The sequence below is a fragment of the Astyanax mexicanus genome, chromosome 2 (genome assembly GCF_023375975.1).
Source record: "Astyanax mexicanus isolate ESR-SI-001 chromosome 2, AstMex3_surface, whole genome shotgun sequence".
In the NCBI taxonomy this organism is placed as follows: Eukaryota; Metazoa; Chordata; class Actinopteri; order Characiformes; family Acestrorhamphidae; genus Astyanax; species Astyanax mexicanus.
This window is the reverse complement of record NC_064409.1, coordinates 26,997,140-27,018,277: the sequence shown is the minus strand read 5'-3', so window position 1 is coordinate 27,018,277 and position 21,138 is coordinate 26,997,140. Positions and strand designations below refer to the sequence as shown.

General features: G+C 40.6%; 1 protein-coding gene across 1 annotated transcript in view; it reads right to left on the bottom strand.

The window, feature by feature from the left end:
• Window positions 1-9,832: 9,832 nt before the first annotated feature.
• Window positions 9,833-21,138, bottom strand: part of LOC103032327 (bestrophin-3) — a 38,913-nt gene continuing 27,607 nt past the window's right edge. Inside the window, exons 5-9 of the mRNA XM_022667002.2 lie at window positions 17,362-17,439; window positions 16,543-16,695; window positions 14,102-14,182; window positions 11,382-11,533; window positions 9,833-11,071 (exon numbers count right to left, since the gene is read on the bottom strand). Of these exons, the coding sequence (XP_022522723.1) occupies window positions 10,582-11,071; window positions 11,382-11,533; window positions 14,102-14,182; window positions 16,543-16,695; window positions 17,362-17,439 (954 nt within the window). The 3' untranslated portion in view covers window positions 9,833-10,581. The remainder of the gene's footprint in view (window positions 11,072-11,381; window positions 11,534-14,101; window positions 14,183-16,542; window positions 16,696-17,361; window positions 17,440-21,138) is intronic.

Below are 21,138 nucleotides of genomic sequence, written 5' to 3'. Positions count from 1 at the left end.
GCTTTGATGTTTGCCTGGTCAACCGCATCATATGGGAACCTTATATACCTAGCTGACATGCAGATGATCCCATCCAAATCAGCTGGCATGGCACGGCTCAAAGAGGACTGGGACATCCCCGACCCCAGTTGCCAGTTTCCAAGAAACCGAGCGTTGTCAGTATCTGTAATGGAACTGGCAATGCACGACTCCTCGCCGTTTCTCTCTCCAAAACGGGACCCAACTCAGCACAGAGTTCCAAGAGGATAGCTCTTGGAAATCTGAAACGGCTTATAAGCCAGTCATCATCATGGGCCAAAAAATCATAATGGTCACGGAAAATGTGCTCTCAGTGAATCAGCAATATCTTCCAATAATGCCAACGCTGCCATCTCCAACAACTCCAACACAACATTTCATGCATGTTTATATAATCTAGGCTAAGCAGAAACACTTTGAATGATTATTTCAGTAAGCCAATAAAATTGTTTGATTAATTACTGTTTAATTGTCTGATTAATTTACTTTATTTTACCCAATAATTACTTATTACAATCTGTGCGTAATTGAAAATCTTAGTTGTAATTTCAATGCTTTGCCTCTAGGTGTCGCCAAATGACAAAAACACATTACATACGTTCAAAAAAAAGGTGTACGCCCGAAACTAAAGTGCCGTGGGGGAACACACTTTCTCACATTTAAGTCAACTTTAGTACATCTGACCGTGAGCGTGACATATGGCGAACGCAATGTTTTTGTGCGTACGCACCTTTAGTACATGAGGCCCCAGGACTTCTGGAATAATGTTCTTTGGACAGATGAGTCTAAAGTTGAATTATTTGGACACCTGAGGCCTCATGTACTAAAGGTGTGTATGCAAAAAACATTGTGTACGTCATATTTCAGGCTCACGGTCAGATGTACTAAATTTGACTTGAACGTGAGAAAGTGCATTCCCCCACGGCACTTTAGTTTCAGGTGTATGCAAGTTTTTTTGTGCGTATGTATTGTGTTTTTGTCATTTGGCGACACTTAGAGGCGATGTATTGAAATTATAACTATTAAGATAACCTTTATGCACACATTGTAGTAAGCATTGAAGGGTTTGATTGGAGATAACCACACCTTCACACTCTTATTCTTAAATGTTTTATACATTTATATATACAGTTATTATTTTTACTGTTCACATTATAATTCACTTAATAACCTTATGATCTCTGCTCTCTTTTTAACTGTCACTATGACACAAGGCTTTGGAGGTTGTTTTTACTTTTTCAGGAATCAGGAAGGTCAGAGTGTTTTCATCAACAATGAGAGCTGTGAGGAGAACGTGACCCTGAGTGGCAGAGAAGCTTCACTGCTGTTCTGCTGTTCTGGGACCAGTGTATATGAACTAGGAGACAACAAGCTCTCTGAGTGAAGTGCTGGGAACCTCTCCTCAGATAGCCAGCACATGCCTGTTCTACACGCCGTAAAGTCGCACACAGGCCAGAAGATCTTTGCATCCACTCTTTTTCCTCTCTGTTTCCTCTTCTCACAGACTTTAGGACACTTAAGGACTGTCTGCTGTGTTCATGAAGGACACAGAGCTGAACAACATCATGATAAGAACTTGTTGCTCAGACAGGCTGGAGCGGATCACGTCATTAAAACTGGACAACAAACTGTTAACTGGACTCTGCTGACGTAATCATATTGATAAGTTCTGTCCAATCACGTCATTTGCATAAATGTATAACTGCTTGGATGAAGTCTGAGGAGTTCTCTCTGGCCCTCGACTGGCTTTAGTTTCTTTCTCTTTCTTTCTCTCTCTCTCTCTTTCTCTCTCTCTCTTTCTCTCTCTTTCTCTCTCTCTCTCTCTCTCTCTCTTTCTCTCTCTCTCTGGGTTGCGAATGTGTTGATCTATCGAGATTGTATTCGTTGATGTACTTTTACTCTTTTCTAATATATATCTATTATTTTTTGTTCCTTTTATATATCTGTAATGCTGAAACTATTTTTCAAGTAAACTTTAATATATTTTAAATCCTAAGCTCTGACTCATTGGTCATCATTTCATGTTCTGAGATTTCTCACATCCGAGTTTTATCTAAGTCATGCTGCGGTAAATTACCCTACAGCATTACTGGGTAAAATAAAGTAAATTAATCAGATAATTTCATTGGCTTACAGAAATAATCGTTCAACATGTTTCCACTTAGCCTAGATTATATAAACATGCATAAAATTTAACACTGGAGTTGTTGAAGATGGCAGCGTTGGCATTATTGGAAAATATTGCTCATGGCCAAATTCATAGAGAGCGCATTTTCTGTGACCATTATGTTTTTTTGGCTCATGATGATGACTGGCTTATAAGCCGTTTTAGATTTCCAAGAGCATAAGAGGATAAGAAAACAAGCTGAGTGCGTGACAGGTGGCTTCTTGGTAAGCAACTTATTTAAAGCATTTAAGTGAAAGCATTTATTATCCTTCTTAGAATAATAAATTTAAAACCTGGGTAATTATTACTTATTATGCTACGCGTCTTGCGACACTTTTCTTTCTTGACTTGCATATTATACTCTAGCATATTATTATTATTATTATTATTATTATTATTATTATTATTATCATTATACTCTGCGTAATTGAGGGAGGAGACATGGCAGGTGTGATGTTTTCGTGCATTTGCGCTTGATTTCAGGTTGATTATGATGTACTAAGAGAAAGTGTGTGGGATTCTTGAGGGTGCTTGAGGAAAATGCAAAACCATCTGTAAAAATGAAATTTAAGCTGAAGCAGAACTGGACCTTGAAACATGACAATGATCCAAAACACACCAGTAAATCCATCAAGGACTGGCTAAAAACTAAGAAGTGGAGAGCCTTGGAATGGCCAAGTCAAAGTCCAGATCTCAATCCAATTGAGATGCTGTGATTTCAAAGGAGCTGAACATACAAGAAGTCCCTCACAGATGAAAGAATTCTGCAATGAGGAGTGGGGCAAACTTTCTTCACATCGATGTCAGAAATTGGTATGTGGCTCCAAGAAGCGTCTCAATGGTGTTAATGAAATACCTTTCCTTTCCAGAAATAAACAAGATTGGACATTAATATGTGAACATTTCTTAATAAAGAGCTGACTATTTCATGTGGGGAGTTCAAATTTTTTCATATGACTCCATGTATGTATGTATATACAGTGGTGTGAAAAAGTGTTTCCTTCCTTCCTGATTTCCTGATTTTTTGCATGTTTGTCACACTTAAATGTTGCGGAACATCAAACCAATTAAAATATTAGTCAAAGACAGCACAGGTAAACACAAATGCTATTTTTAAATAAAGGTGTTTATTATTATTGTAGAAAAAAATCCAAACCTACATGACACTGTGTGAAAAAGTAATTGCACCCTAAACCTAATAGCTGGTCGGGCCACCCTTGGCAGCAACAACTGCAACCAAGCGTTTGCGATAACTTGCAATGAGTCTTTTACAGTGATGTGGAGGAATTTTGGCTCCACTCATCTTTGCAGAATTGTTGTAATTCAGCCACATTGGAGGGTTTTCCACCATGAACAGCCTTTTTAAGATCATGCCACAGAATCTAAATCAGATTCAGGTCAGAACTTTGACTGGGCCACTCCAAAGTCTTCATTTTGTTTTTCTTCAGCCATTCAGAGGTGGACTTGCTGGTGTGTTTTGGATCATTGTCCTGCTGCAGAACCCAAGTTCATTTCAGCTTGGGTTCACGAACAGATGCCCGGACATTCTCCTTCAGAATCCTTTGGTAGACAGCAGAATTCATAGTTCTATTTATCACAGCAAGTCTTCCAGGCCCTGACACAGCAAAACAGCCCCAGACCATCACACTACCACCACCATGTTATACCAACTGTTGGTATAATGTTCTTTTTCTGGAATGCAGTGTTTCTTTGTGCTGAGACACGCACCTTCCAAAGAGTTCAACTTTTGTCTCATCAGTCCACAGAATGTTTTCCCAAAAGTCTTGGAGGATCATCAAGATGTGTTCTGGAAATGTTGAGACAAGCTTTAATGTTCTTTTTGCTCAGCAGTGGTTTTTGTTTAGGAACTCTGCCATGCAGGCCATTTTTGCCCAGTCTCTTTCTGATGGTGGAGACATGAACACTGACCTTAACTGAGGCAATTGAGGCCTGCAGTTCTTTGGATGTTGTTGTGGGCAGCCAGCCACCCCTGGGATAGTTCACCACTGTTCCATGTCTTGGCCATTTGTGGAGAATGGCTCTCACTGTGGTTCGCTGGATTCCCAAAGCTTTGGAAATGGCTTTATAACCCTTTCCAGACTGATAGATCTCAATTACCTTCTTTATCAATTGTTCCTACAATTTTAGGATATCGGCATGATGTGTAGCTTTTAAGGATCTTTTGGTGGACTTTACTTTGTCAGACAGGTCCTATTTAAGTGATGTCTTGATTGAGAACAGGTGTGGCAATAATCAGGCCTGGGTGTGGCTAGAGACAATATACTCAGGTGTCAGAAACCACAGTGACGGTATGCTTTAACAAGAGGGCAATCACTTTTTCACACAGAGCCATGTAGGTTTGGATTTTTTTCTCCCTTAATAATAAACACCTTCATTTAAAAATAGCATTTGTGTTTACCTGTGTTGTCTTTGACTAATATTTAAATTGGTGTGACAAACATTGGCGTAGGAACCGAGGGGGATGGGTGGAACATGTCATTACATTAGAAACAGGTGGATTTGTTCCACCCAAAAATGATATAGTTTCGCTCAGCTCAGCTGTACTATTAATGTGGAGACAGACCGCTGTGTAAATGGGAAATCTTCAATCATGGAGCAGGTTCAGCAAGGAGGTTCCGCCTTTCGGGGGGTGGGGGGTGGGAAGCGCCTTTCGGGGGGTGGGGGGTGGGAAGCCCCTCCCTCGCTGTGAGATTAAGCAGCTGATGCTAAAAGAAAGGTAATGGTAGGGTAACCATGTAAGCTGTGATGAGATTGTTTATGACAGCTGGTTAAAAAGACACGTGCTTAATAAAATACAGCTTGTGTCTCATCCAGTTAGCATAACTTTGGAATTAGATAGATAGGTAGTCATGGTTTAAGAAAAAAAAAACTATGTAACGTTCAGCTTGCCCGGATTTACCTGATCAGCTAATCACTATTTCATTTTCAAATTGTGTTCATTAATTTAGAATTACAGGACTTACTGTAAGCTCTAATGAACAAAAAAATAGTTAGCTAGAATCTGGATGTTGTGGATAGCCAGAATTTAGTACAATACTTTATGTCGGTAGTTTAAAGCAGTTTCTTAACTCTGGTCTGCCTTAAAATGTGTGTTTCCACCTGATCCAGCTGAATAGCTAATAAAAAATCCTTTACTGAGTTTAATCATTATGTATATTCAGCAGCAGTGTATTAGAGTACCAGTTTGTGAGGATAAATGATATGTCTTCCAGTTATACTAAGGTAAGATATGGAATTCCACAAGGCTCTATATTAGGACCGTTATTATTTACATTATATATGCTCCCACTGGGCAAAGTTATTAGAAAACATGACGTAAATTTTCATTGTTAAGCAGATGACACGCAGCTCTTCATATCAGGCAAACCTGACGACAGAGTGAGATTAAAGAAAAACGAGGATTGTGTAGAAGATGTGAAATTGTGGATGTTGCACAACTTCCTCCTATTAAATAGTGAAAAAACAGAAGTTCTCCTATTAGGCCCCAAAGCTGCTAGAAATAAAATATCAGACTTAATGCTAAATCTGGCCGACTTCTCCATCACACCTGGTTCAGCAGCTAAAAACCTTGGAGTTATTATAGATTCAGATCTAGCATTCCATAAACACATATCTAATGTTACTAGAACAGCTTTTCTACACCTACGTAACATTGCCAAGCTAAGAAATGCCCCATCCCTGCATGGGGCAGAAAAATGAGTACATGCTTTCATTACCTCAAGGCTAGATTATTGTAATGCGCTACTGTCTGGATGTTCCTGCAGTAACGTAAATAAACTTCAGCTAGTTCAAAATGCTGCAGTCAGGGTCCTTCCTAAAACTAGAAAATCTGAGCATATTAGTCCATTCAGCACTGCACTGGCTTCCAGTCAAATTCCGCATAGACTATAAAATTCTCCTGTTAACGTATAAAGCCCTACACGGACTCGCTCCTGAGTATTTGCGAGACCTCATCTCCTATTATGAACCACCGCAATTACTTAGGGGAGCCTCCATATCTGTTACCTTCTGGCTCTCTCCCTTTAGTTAGGCTGTTTTATTCAGATCTGCCGGAGTCATTAGCCACACTCTGATAATGTTTTATATTCTCCATTTTACATAAATCCAGTCTAAACTAATTCCATCTCTCTGCCTTCCTCCGAGTTACTGACTGCCCACCTGTCTGACCCGATACTGATGGATGTTGGACCCTCTGGATCTCAGGTCTCCTGTCCGGCCAGACTGATGGAAGTTTCTGAAGTCAGCTCTTCTCCACCACCACCACAGATCAGCTGCTCATCATCCATCTTACTCTCCACTACAGATTACATCCAAGCCATTAGTGGCGCGCTATTACACTCCTGAATATATAAGACCTGTGTGGATGTATAAAGACTTTTTAAATTAATTTAAAAGCTGTTTGACCAGTGGTAGGATGGTCCCCTCTTAAATGTGAGTCTTGGTCCTCCCAAGGTTTCTTCCTCCTCCTGCAGCTCTGAGGGAGTTTTTCCTTGCCTCCGCGTTCACTGGGGGTTCTTTATTCTGTATTTTCTATGTTTAATGTTTTGCCTGATTCTTTGTCCTGTAATCATGTTTCAAGCTGCTTTGTGCCAACACCTGTTGTAAAAAGCGCTATACAAATAAATTTGATTTGATTTGATTTGATATTAGACACATCATATCACCACTTACTTTATTAAGTGCCTTTAAAGCAAAGGAAGCTCTAGAATATGCAGAACAGTGTGAATATGCAGTAGAATACGCAGGAACAGGGTTGAGAAACAGCTCTAACCTGACTTTGTTCATTTGTAGTTCTCAGTAAGATCACATGTCCTGAGTAAATAGAGAGATTGCAGGTGAATCCAAATGTTGTTTTCTGACGTCTAACGTTTATTTTCATAGATAACTTCTGCCAAAAATCTCTATGGAACGTAAAAATTACATTCTTTTTCAAAGCATCACAAGAAGTGCTTTTAGGAGAAAAATCTTTAAAAGTCACTTAATTAGTTGCTGTTCTGTGAAGGCCTCAGTGGTTTTATAGAGAACACTAGTAAACAAACTGCATCATGAATACCAAGGAACTCACCAGACAGGTCAGTGATAAAGTTGTGAAGACCTGTTAAAGCAGGTTTAGGTTATAAAAACATATTCCAAGCTTTAAGCGTCCCAAAGAGCCCTGTTTCATCTATCATCCAAAAATAGGAAAAAAGTTTTCTACAACTACAAACCTACCAAGACATGGCCGTACACCCAAACTGACAGATCCAGCAAGGAGAGCACTTGTCAGAGAAGCAGGCAAAGGTCACTCTCGAGGAGCTGCAGAAATCCACAGCTCAGGCGGAATAGTCTGTTCACAGAACAACTATAAGTCATGTATGGCTTATAGTTATCATCTGGCTTTTATGGAAGAGTGGAAAGAAGAACCATTTTTGAAGGAAGACAAAGGAAGTGATATTTGAAGTTTGCCACAAGCGTGTAGGAACACATGAAAGAAATTGCTATGTTCAGATGGTGCCAAAGTTGATTTTTTTGGCTTAAATATAAAGTGCTATGTGTGGCATAAAGTAACACTCCCATCATCTTGAACACACCGTCCCCACTGTGAAACTTGGTGGTGGCAGTATCATGCTATGGGGCTTCAGAAGGGACAGGGAAGCTGGTCAAAGTTGATGAATGGGAATCTTTTTTGAAGGATGCAAAAGACTTGAGACTGGGAAGACTCTTAAAATACAGCTACAGTGGAATGGTTAAAAGTAAAAAAAAATGTGTTGAATACTATAGAAGTCCTGACCTATATCCCATGAAGCATCTGTGGAAAGACTGTTCATAGACACTCTTCATTCAACATGCCTGACCTTGAGCTATTTTGCAAAGATGAATGAACCAAAGATCTGTCTCTAGCTGTGCAAAGCTGTCAGCTACTGATTGTGCAAGTTCTCCTACTTAGAAGGATGAGAGAGCACTGTCATTTTTATCATAGGTACACTTCAACTATGAGAGACAAAATAAGAAAAAAATCAGGAAATCACATTGCAGGATTTTTAAAGAATTTATTTGTAAATTGTGGTAGAAAATATGTATTGGGTCACCCACAAACAAGCAGGATTTCTGCCTCTCACAGACCTGTAACTTTTTCTGTCCTCCACACATTACCTGTAAAAATGGCACGTGTTTGATCTCGTTATCTGTATTAAGACACCTGTCCACAACCTAAAACAGTCAGACTCCAAACTCAACCATGGCCAAGACCCAAGAGATGTCGAAGGACGTCAGGAAGAAAATTCCTGGACCAAGCTGGGAATAGTGAATCTACAATATGCAAGCAGGTTGGCGTGAACAGAATTTTGGAAGCAATTGTAAGAAAATGGAAGACATAAAAGGCCACTGATAATCTCCCTCTATGTGGGGCCACACACAAGATCTCATTCCGTGGGAACAAAATAATCATGCGAACGGTGAACAAAAAAACAGAACATAATGATCATGTCGTTTTCCAGATCTCTAAATACTGATTTCAGTACTGTAAATATTACAACCCTGGAAGGATCCACCATTGAGAGAGTCACAGAATATAAATACCTTGGCATATGGTTGGATGATAAACCCACTTTTTAACAACACATAAATAAACTAGTCAGTAAATGCAGACAGAAGTGTTATTTTATAGACACTCCCCATGCACGCCAGGAAAAGATTAGTTGAGGCAACTTTCCTATCAGTGCTGGACTTCAGTGACATTATTTATAAATATGCTCCCTCCAGCTCCCTCAAATAATGGACCCAGTGTATTGCTCTGCACTGAGGTTCATTACTGGAAAGCCGTACAGAACTCACTGTGAGCTCTATGCAAAAGTCGGTTGCCCATCTTTAACGATACGAAGAAAAACACACTGGTTGATTTTTATTTATAAAGGAACTCTCCAGTCATTTGCCAGAATACATTACTTCACTAAAGAATGTAAATAACAGTAATTATCTGACTCGATCTAGTGATTGGATCAGCTGCCAGGTTCCAAAAGTTTTTAGTGAACTGGGAAAATCTGCTTTTTTTCTCATTTTATTTTGATCTTAATTTTCTGTCAATTAAAATTATTGTTTTATTTTATTCAAATTCTATTTTTTATTGTTTATCTATGTTTATATTATATTTACTGTTATTTTAAAATGATTAAATTTAGCTATTATTTTCTCTGTCATGTCAATCCCTATTTCTGTAAATGCTCGGCTACATTGGAAATGAGGGCTGCCCTCAATGTCCATCCAAGGTTGATTGATTGACTGATTCAGCCACATTGAAGGGTTTTCAAACATGACTGGCCTTTTTAAGGTCATGCCACAGCATCTCAATCGGATTCAGGTCAGGACTTTTTATGGTCTTCCAGGTCCTGAAGCAGCAAAGCAGCCCCAGATCATCACACTACCACCACCATGTTTTACTGGAGGTATGATGTTCTTTTTCTAAAATGTGGTGTTTCTTTTACATCAGATATAATGGGACATACTCTTTCCAAAAAGTTAAACTTTTTTTCTTGTCAGTCCACAGAGTTTTTTTGTAGTCTTGGGGATCATCAAGAGGCTTTCGTGCAAAAGCGCCGCAATTCTGGACTGACCTTCCCAAAAATGTTCAGGGTTCAGGTATAGTCTCAGACATATGTAAAACTCTCCTCTGAGGGAGTTTTCTTTGCCTCCACGCTCACTGAGGGTTCTGTATTCTATGTTTTGTCTGATTCTCTGTCCAGATATTTCTATTAAAGCCTATTTGCGACAAAATCAGTTGTAAAAAGTGCTGACAAAATAAATTCAATTTCATTTAAATTGTATGCACTAACCAGCAAATGCCTTTAGGATTTGACTTTATTTCAGTGGTTTCAAAAGGCAGGTTTGAACACAACACTTTCCCAAGTGAAATGTATCCTTAGGTATTTATCTGCACTGATGACTTTCAGGACCACAGTGTTGTAAATCTTTTAAAACATTTCCATTGCTTTTCGAGCAAACATTGCAGCCACAGCAACTGATTTCATACTGTAGCAGAATAGCATCTAATAAGTAAAAGGAGGAGCAGCTCAGAACAATATATACTTTTTGAAGACCACTGTGAATAAGAGATTCACAACAATCACACACGGGAATGATAGCTCAACTCAACAGTTGGCTTTGATGCAGTTTTCTGGGGTGAAGCTGGTAACCACTTGATTCATGACCACTTCATATTGTAGGCTTATGGGACATTTTGGCTAATGAGTGTGGAGCTGTCCTTCTCAGTAAAGCTTTAACTTTTCTCGATGCTTCTCATGGAGTCTGCTGAGACAACATCTGCCTCTTTTTTGACCTGCTGCTAAAGGATGTGCCATTAAAACCTTGTTGGCTCTATCTGTGTAAGGTTGTATGGTCCTCTAGAAAAGGCTGGGCCCCTGCTGGGCCTGTTCCTGCTCAGGCTCCTGAGAAGCTAGAGGCACTGCAGTCTCCAGTGAAACTTCTTGAGCAACACTGCTATCACAGTTATCAAGATGAGGGTTGCTTTCGCTAAGCATGGCCGCAGGTATGCTGTTGTGGGAAGCTGAGCGCACTGAGGTGTCAGGAGAAGAAGGTGTGCTGTTCACCTCCTTGAGGGTGGAAAGAGTGTCCAGTACAGGATGTGGATGGGGGCTAAAATATACCCTGGGCTGATCTGCCATGCTCTCCGCATGTCCAGGGTGAATGCGGTGATCAGGGATGAAGGGGAAGAAGCTGGAGATATCACTGCTATGTCGTTTAAAAGATGGGCGGAATTGCAGCTCTGGTGGCTCCTGGACGCTAAGCAAGCGACGCATGCGGCCTAGAACTGAGCCCTGGCGCCGAGCGTTCTGGATATCAGTGTCTTCATTTTGAAGGATTTCAGAGAGTCTAAAGAAAAACACCAGGTTGAGTTAAATGAGAATAAGCACAGAATATGGTTTCAAGATCAACCTTTAACAATATCATGCCTTTAAATTGTTCACAAATTCTCTGTTGAGTTAGAGTTAGGACCTTAATTAGGTTTAGTACCAAGGATTGAAAAAGTTCTACATTTGGGTTCAGGCTAAAGTTAGTTTGAGGTTTAGGTTTTTGGAAAAATATATTTAGTTGTTTATCTGCAAAATACAGTTAAGGTGTTTAATCAGTACTTGGAGCCAGGTTAAGCTGAACATGTGGACCAAGTACTGCTCCTGCTCACCCCATGTCTGTAGTAGAACCCAGGAAAGATGGGATACAGTAGTCTGCTGCAGCACGTGTGTATGGTGGCCGTACATCAGGGTCGTTCCAATAGACATCTTTAGTCATGCGAGGAATATTCATATGCATCTCGTCCACTGCCATAAGAGACACCTGTAGAACAGTCAGTCAAGCCGTTCAAACAAGATAAGAACTTAAAATGGCTGTATATAATATACCATTTACTCCTTCTACCAAAATAAGTTCCACAATTTCCACAGTCCATAGGACTTAATATTAGATGTAGAGGTTTTCTTTAATGAGTAACAATTTACTGTAGGGTAGCATTCTTAAGGCTAAAAGTCGCGTGAAACGATTAGGACAACCTTTTTAAATATTTAATCGTATGGACATTTGAGCATCATTTGAAAAGTGTTGCGAGGTGAAGCATATATACCTAGAAAATCTAAGTATTAAAGTAAAGAAATTACCTTTAAACATGAGTAAAATATAATAATTTCTTGTGAAAAAAGACGGTAGGACCTCCTTTGCTCTAACAGCTTGTCCCCCTTTGGCTAAAATAACCTTAGTCAGACGTTTCATATAACCAAGTGTGTTAGTGTTTCTTTGGTATCATACCTATAGGAAAAGTACCCCTTGCGCGGCTAGAAATGTGCAAAAGTCATGAACTAATTCTCTTAACTAACCATGGATGTGTTTTGGGGCGTAACCTGAGAAGCCAGCAAATCAGCATTCCACTTGCCATTCCCTAAATCTGTGCCATTTTTCTTTCCCTTCAAAAGCCAGGTGTGCTCTGACTTTGGTGGATTGGTATTTTAACAGCGCAGTGCTTCTGTGCTTCTCAGCCAAGGAACTGACCTGCATGCTGTAAATGTACGTGAGCAGGTCATGTACGGAAACAGCAATGTTATTTAATTTAGTATTCTGTTTATTGTTCTTTTTAAAACACATAAAAAAACATAGAGGATTAAATAATCAGATTAATCAAACTTATAATATAAATTGCTCACTCAAATAAACATCTCAAAACATTGTTTTATTATTATTTTAGACCAGCTATTTGAAATTGTATATAGTGTCACAAATTTAAAGCAGGTCTCATATGAGCTATTTATAGACAGTCCCAAATTCCATTATATACATTTTTATATTATTTTTCTTTCTCATTTTTACAGTGTGCAGTTGAAAATAGGCCAATAAACCCAATTCCACTCTGTATCATAACTTTGACATGCAGATCATGCTCCACAGTATGCAATAACTAAAGTAAAGAAGCTGAACACCTCTGCGAACCAATGCGCTCTCCTGCCACGAGAGGCATCACATAGCAGGGTGTGCCAAAGCGCAATATGGGCTAAGCGACTACTCAATGGCAACATCTGGACTCTGTCTTATCTAACTGTAAGATTAGAGCATTAATAAGCATCAAGTTAAAAAAAATGTAACTTATGGTTTTTACAGCAGCCCTGTAACAGATCAGAGCTTCTTAATCTGGCAGCCCACGTAATAGACCACTGAAATCGTGCGTCATTCTGTAGTCCTCGTACGGCTTTCGTGTCTATGCGTTTTTTCCCCATGAGAAAAATGAATGGGGTTTTCAAAAACCCGCCTCTGTCACATTCTGTGGTAAAGAAATCTGTTCAGGAGAGTGATACTCCAGAACCAGCTGTAACACGTTTTAACATTTACCATCTTTATTATGCAGTGAAATAAACTGGTGTTTCTGGTTCGTTGTCACCTCAGTGAGGGCAGGTAGTTAGTTGATTAGTTAGATGTTAGTTGATTATTTGGGTCAGGTGTTGTAATAAGTATAAACCGATGACCGTAATTAAATACTAAACCCTTCGGGGAAGGGCTGCCGAACTGAGAGCCATTTTCTCTTATTATCTGCCTTTTAAAGCTCTAACACAGCCTACACTGCTCAACACTACTGAAAGTGTTTTCACCTGTTTAAATGCTTTAATGATCCTCTGTGAAGAAGCATAATAATCCAAAATGCTTTCTGATGGGAGTTCACTGGTGTTGTGCAGAATCCAGTCAGGGGGAAATTTCCAGCTGCTGTACTGTGATGTCAGTTAAGCATTAGCTTAAAGTTAGCATTTTTCTGATTACTCCCCTTAAACGATCTTGAAATTCAGAGGATCCAGTGATATTTAGGAGGTAAATGTAAACAGAATAAAACGTACAGGGTTCTGAACATATTTATTTACCACAGAATGTGACAGAGGGCAATTTTTGAAAGCCCATTCAAATTCGGAACCCCAAATAACGGCATGAACTACATGGCGCCGACTACAAAATGACCACACGACTTCAGTGGTCTATTTATCTACTTTTCCCTTTTATGATTATGACTTTTCCTGGTAGGCAACTGTATTTTTTTTAAACTGTTCGTGTTGTGTAATGTTTAATTAAATTAAAAGTGCAGCATATAGTTAGGTGCGCTCCATCTCTTTATATGATTAAATATGTTTGCAAAGACAAAGGTTTTATGGGGTGTACTCATTTTTTCTCATGACTGTACACTTTAATGAGAACTAAAATAAGCCTACATGAATATCTGCAAAGGTTATTCTAACAACTGTTTGATGTTATAAAGGCTACTTTTTGTCAATTCTGGTTCTCACTTAACCTCAGAAACAGTTGTTGGAATAAACTTCAAATATATGTGTGTTATAAACGTATAAATACTGTCATTCAGTCCATCATTCATCAACAAACCTGCAGGTTTCTGTCTATGCACCAATTGGCCTCAAAGTCATCATCATCTTCTCCAAATGGATTTATGAGCTGCTCAGCGACCTGTAGGAAAAAATATACCTGTATGTAACTGTATGAGTCTAAAGGAGAAATATGTGTCTGGCTCTCTATGATATCTCAGATTATACTGTTTTGCTTGATGGCTCCTCATGTGTAATAATGAACTGGGCACTGTCAGTATGTGGAGGAAATGTGTGATCTACCACCGTGATAAACACAATTAAACGTAGATTACAAGAAACAGATTGTCTGACATAAGAATGAATGATAGCCACAAGTGTCACACCTTAGCCCATGTCTGTCTTGTGTTTTTCCCTCATTTGGTCTCTTGTGCTCCTGCCCCTCTGTTTACCTGTCATGTGTTCCCAGCCATGTGCTACTGTTGTGTTTTGGTCCTGTCTCCGCCCTAGCCCCACCCTGTCATCAGTTATTTGTAACCCTGCCCCCTCATGATTGATCCTCAGGTGTTTCCAGTTTCCTGTTCCCTCCTTGTGTATATAAGCCCCTTTGTTTCAAGCCTTCTTTGTCTACTCTTTTGTTCGTGTTGGTTTGTCTGCCGTCCGCAGAATATCTTCGCAGAGGTGGGCAGAGATTGGGGAGGAGTACTGGACCTTCAAAAGACTGCTGGAACTGGAAGAATACCTGTTCCAGGCTTCCCAACTGCGTGGTCCATCCTCCCCAGCTCCAGTAGTATCCGTCGCCTCCGATTCAGTGGTGCCCGCGGCACCCGGCGCCTCCTATTCAGCACTGCCCGCGGTACCCGCCACCTCCGATTCAGCGCTGCCCGTGGCACCCGCTGCCTCTGATTCAGCGCACCCGCCGCATCCGATTCAGCGCTGCCCGCGGCACCCGCCACCTCTGATTCAGCGCTGCCTGCGCCACCCACCGTGCCTGCCCAAGCTGCACCCGCCGCCCCAGCTCAAGCACCCGCTGCTACAGCCTCAGCTCCAGCACCAGCAGCTCCCACTGCTCCAGCCTCAGCTCCAGCACCAGCAGCTCCCGCTGCTCCAGCCTCAGCTCCAGCACCAGCAGCTCCCGCTGCTACAACCTCAGCTTCAGCACCAGCAGCTCCCACTGCTACAGCCTCAGCTCCAGCACCAGCAGCTCCCGCTGCTACAACCTCAGCTTCAGCACCAGCAGCTCCCGCTGCTACAGCTCCAGCTGCTACAGCCTCAGCTCCAGCACCAGCAGCTCCCGCTGCTACAACCTTAGCTCCAGCACCAGCAGCTCCCGCTGCTCCAGCCCCAGCTCCAGTGTTTGCAATGCCTGCCGCTCATGTGGTACCCACTGCTTCTGCTACAGTGCCCGCGGTTCTGGTCGCGTCTGACCCTGTGCCCGCGGCTCCAGCCGCCTCTGATCCTGTGGCCGCAGCCCCAGCCGCCTCTGATCCTGTGGCCGCAGCCCCGGCGGCCTCTGATCCTGTACCCGCTCCTAGAACTAAGCATGCTCCCAAGTCGTGTGCTCCCAGACCTGCTCCAAGGTCTTCTGCTCCAGCCCCTCGAACTCTGCCCAGGCTGGTTCCACAGACTTTGAATTTTACCAGTCCTGGGCTCCAGTCTAATTTTGTATTTGTACCTGTGTCAGTTCCTGTCTTAGTCCCAGTTTTTGTTTGTATCCCTGTACCTGTGTCTAGTCATGTTTCAGTTCCTGTTCATGTCACTGTGTTCGTGTCCGTCCCTGTTAATGTATTTGTCCCAGTTCCCCTGCCCAGTCTTGTCCAGTCCTCGTTCCCGTCCACTACCCCATCTGCGTTTCTGTCTAGAGTTCAGCCCCATGTCCAGTCCCAGTTCCCAGCCACTGTCCAGTCTGTGTTTCAACCCCCTGTCTAGTGTCCAGTCTAGTATCCAGTCTAGTGTCCACTCCTCTGTCCAGTCTCAGCCCTTTGTCCAGTCTAAGCCCCCTGTCCATTCTTTTGTCCAATCTGTGTCCCCTGTCCAGTCTAAGCCCCCTGTCCAGTCTTTTGTCCAGTCCTTGTCCCCTGTCCAGTCTTTTGTCCAGCCCATGTCCTCTGTCCAGTCTAAGCACTTTGTCCAGTCTCTGTTCCCTCTCTCTCGGCGTCTCTGGTAGTGGCGCCGTTGAGGGGGAGTTATGTCACACCTTAGCCCATGTCTGTTTTGTGTTTCTCCCTCATTTGGTCTCTTGTGCTCCTGCCCCTCTGTTTACCTGTCATGTGTTCCCAGCCATGTGTTACTGTTGTGTTTTGGTCCTGTCTCTGCCCTAGCCCCACCCTGTCATCAGTTATTTGTAACCCCGCCCCCTCATGATTGATCCTCAGGTGTTTCCAGTTTCCTGTTCCCTCCTTGTTTATATAAGCCCCTTTGTTTCAAGCCTTCTTTGTCTAGTCTAAATATTTAAAAAGGCATGCGTAAGGAAAGGATGCGAGCGTGAAGTGTTTATCTGACCTTAAGCCACCCAGAATAAAAGAAGAACTGGAGTAAAGTGAAGACTGGCACATAGAGATCCAGGTCATGACCCGGATAGCCCTGAGCAGGGTCAAGAAATTGCCGTCCAATAATGCTCGCTGAGAAGAATGTGTACACAGCCAGGGTGACAACCTGTAAATGAGAGGCACAGTTTATTATGCAATTATCTAACTGCTTCCATTAGTGGCGCTGCTATACTCCTGAATATATAAGACCTATGTGGATGTTTAAAGACTTTTTAAATTAATTTAAAAGCTGTTTGACCAGTGGTAGGATGGTCCCCCCTCATATGTGAGTCTTGGTCCTCCCAAGGTTTCTTCCTCCTCCTGCAGCTCTGAGGGAGTTTTGCCTCCGCGCTCACTGGGGGTTCTGTATTCTGTATTTTCTATGTTTAATGTTTTGCCTGATTCTTTGTCCAGTGATCATGTTTCTGTAAAGCTTCTTTGTGCCAACACCAGTTGTAAAACGTGCTATACAATGCAAAAGAAAAGTAACTGTTGTTTAATATGTTATTATCTTTATCATTATGTAAAGTACATCCGAGTTTTTCCTACTCCTGATCTCATTAATACAAATGGTAATGAGCTTTTAATTAGGCCAGAAAAAAATATTGTCTCATGTGGCCTCTAGCCCAAATAAGTATGTTGATCTGGCTATAAGGTTACTGGAAAGCTAATTTCAGTTCAGGCAGAGAGGGATGGAGTGTGCTGTTTCAGGATGACTGCAATTTTATGCCTTATGGCTTGACTGGTTTTGCAATATGTGTGTGTTTATATACATACCTGAAAAAATCCTCACCTGTGTGTAGACAAGGGGGATCCCAACCCAATCGTATCCAAACAATGTAGAGCACCAAGTCCTGAACCTGTTCATCTCCTAAACATAAAGAAACAAGAAAAAAAAGACATATTTCTCTCATTTACACTTAAGACATGTGTTTCTGTATAGCCCTGCTTGAGACCACTAAAATAGTGGTCTCTGAAGAAAGATAGGATTTGGCTATTGCTCATGAATATTCATACATGCAAATATATTGCCTCTGATTGGCACTGCAGCACTGCCTCCCCCCACAGTCAAATTTACATTTCTAAAACTCAAAGGACAAAAATAGTTTCAAAGATACAGCCTTAGTTAAAGAAGTGCTAGATAAAGTTAACCCTTAAACTTAACGTCAGACTGTCAGCGAGGCGAGCGGCTCCACATCCGAGAAATGTTATCAATGCTGCAATGTACCCACACACCCACACACACAAGCTCTGAGAGGCACTCCATGCCCAAATAAGGACTTCCCCTAATCAGGGCACGCACACGCAGCGACCCAGCCCTGATTAGAGATCAGCTTTACCTGGGCAGAGTTGCTTAAAAGCACACTGCTTCTCTCTGCTGTCGCCGAGTATTGGTCGCTGTCATGGGCTGTATTCGGAATGGCATGCTACATACTACTCGTATTCTAAATCTGCCTAGTGTTTAGTGATGGGCGGATGAAGCCTCACTGAAGCTTTTGAAGCTTCTTCCTGATTGTGCCGAAAAAGATTTGAGGCATTGAAGCCTCAGAAAGAGTGACATCTGGTGGCTGAAATAAATTATTACAGCCTGCACTTTACCACGAAGCAAATGAACCCTGTGAGATTTACGGCTCACTCAGTATCTGTTCTGATCTGCTGCTCTTTTATTATTAAAGTGAGGCAATAAATACTTGGTTGTTGTCATTAATAAAAATCACAATGAATATAATGTTTTTTTTATACGATTAAAAGAAATATTATGCCAGTATATGACCCTGGCATTTGAACGATTGTGTGTGATGAAACGTGAACACAACATGAATGCTTTGAACTTCACACATAGATTTGTATATATTATGTTCAATAAAAAAGACAAAGAAAAACCTTTGAATGTAGATTTACATTTCTAAAACATCTGAACGTCTCATGCAGATGTATATTAGGCAATTTGTTTTTTCACAAAAAAAAATCATAAAGGTGACTTTTTTTATTTAATGATTCACAAATGTTTATTAAAACTTTTTTTTATACATTGTTTTTTTTTTTTTACATTGAATTCATGTTAAAATAAATGAAAATTTTGACAATTAAATATGAAATATGAAAATACCAATAATGTCCCAAGCTTGTCACTGGAGGAATGTGGTGATGTGGTGCTCTCGTCTCAGCATTGAGAAGATGTTATTATTAAATGCCAACTCCTGGGAATAGAGCTGACAACGCTCCTTAAAAATATAAATACATTTATTAAAATAACAAATTATACAGTTAATATTAATGTAGATAAGATTTTAAAATATAATTAGTACCTATTTCTCGCTATTTTCACAAAATGTTTCCAAGCAATGGAACACTTGGTTAAGGTAGAGGTGCTGTAAGATTCCATATTGTTTGCAAGATCAATAATGATACTGTACAACACAGACGGGCCATCCAGAGCTTTACTGCTTTATTAGGTAGTCAGTGAGACATGGGATAGCGCCAAACCTTTGAACCAGTCCCGCCCATTTCCGGTGGTTCATTGACCCGTTCGAAGCTCGAAGTCACGTGATAGTAGCGACTTCAATACAAGCTCCGGTACACTGTGTCAAATCAGTATGTGTCGAAAAAGTGACACAAGCTTCGAAGCCTCGGTGTCAAACCGCCCATCCCTACTAAAGTTAGTATGCAGTACGCAGTACTACAGGTACCCAGATGGTGTACTACTCCGCTCCGATTTCGCAGTGTGCATGGGGAGCTATCTTCGTGCTGTACTGCATCCCATCATGCATTGCGACTGGCTTCTCCAGCTCGCTTAAAAAAAACAAGATGGTGGCGAGTGCGAGAGATTTTTAAATTATGGAAATATATATATTTTTAAATTAGATTATTATGGAAAGTATTGGCTCAGTGCTGTCAAGCCCCTCCGCTGCCGCTGTCGAGCCTCTCCGCTGCCACGGCCGTGGCCCTCCGCTGCCGGGACCATCCGATGAGGCGGCTGCACGTTCTCCGTGGCCGGGACCCTCTGCTGTGTGCTCAGCGTGTCTTTAGTTTCCGCCCGTTTCCGTTTTTCGCCAGTTCTCGGGCTCCCTATCTCTTTATAAAGGCGTTTTTGCGGCCGCGTCCCAATTCACTAGCCAGGGCAGCGGTCTGCCACAAATTTGATTGGCAGAGGAGAGCATTTAAAGATTTTACACCACACGTGATTGGAAGTTCACTGTGGCGCAGAGCGCACAATACCGTAAAGACAAGAAAAGTTCCGGTGCTTTAAATGAACACTGTCAGAATTAAATCCTTCTCAGTAGTTGGGTCCGGTATGGGTCCGTATTGGACAACGTCTGGGTCCAGATCCGGACCGCAGTCTGCAAATATGTGATCCCTGGTCTAGACCATATACACGGTTCTGTTTTATAAAACCACTCCTTGCTGCCCTGCAGAGAACAACAAGTTCAATGTTCAGTTTTACAGTGTTAAATATGTCAGGTCAAGAAAGACTTTCTTTATTTTATATATTTTTTATAAAAACAAGTATTTATGTTTAGTAAAATCAAGAAAGACCATACTTTATTTTTTATATAAAAAAAAATATGTTAAGTTAATTTTTTTATTTTTATAAAAAAAAAACTTATTTTTTTAGGAAATAGTTCAACTTAATAGAGATAAATTGTTGCTGTTAAAATGCATTTTCCAATAAAGGGAGTATTGGCAAAACTGGTTATAATGTTTATGTTAAGGCGGCGGGAGGTGGTGTCTGCAGCTGCTGAAAGTAACTAATAAAGTAACTTGTAAAGTAACTTAGTTACTTTTAAAATCAAGTAATCCATAAAGTAACTAAGTTACTTTTTAAAGGAGTAATCATTAATCAGTAATCGGATTACTTTTTCAAAGTAACTATACCATCACTGCCTAGGAGGAATAGATATGTGTGGCCTAGTCTTAATCTAGAAATAACGACTTCATCCTTCCTTTTCCACCCTCCTCTTTTACAGGATACTGAATCAGTCACTCTTGCACACAATGAGAATAAATGTCTTCCTTTAACCTCTTGCTCCCAACAGTGCTGCCACTTTAAATTGACTTGTTTCCATACTATACATTTACCTTCTGCTATGGACAGTTTAATATTGCGGTGAGCCATTACTTTCCTTGATGTAGTAAATAATTCCCTCCGTTTTAATAAATTATTCTGTTATTTTAATGAATAATTCCCTCCGTTTTAATAAATTATTCTGTTATTTTAATAAATAATTCCCTCCGTTTTAATAAATTATTCTGTTATTTTAATAAATAATTCCCTCAGTTTTAATAAATTAATCTCTTTATTTAATAAATAATTCCAATAAATCGTTCTGTTAAATTAATAAATAATTAATTTTGTTTAATAAATCGTTCTGTTGATTTAATAAATAATTCCCTCAGTTTTAATACATATTTTTCTTTTAAATAAGGGAATGATTTGAATACAAATTAATAAAATTGTTTCACTTGTGCAATATGTCTCATTTCTTTTATTGTTGAGATTGTGTAAATATGAATGAATTTATTTAAATGTTGTCTTCTTGTTGGTACTTACATGGATGAAAATAGTAAT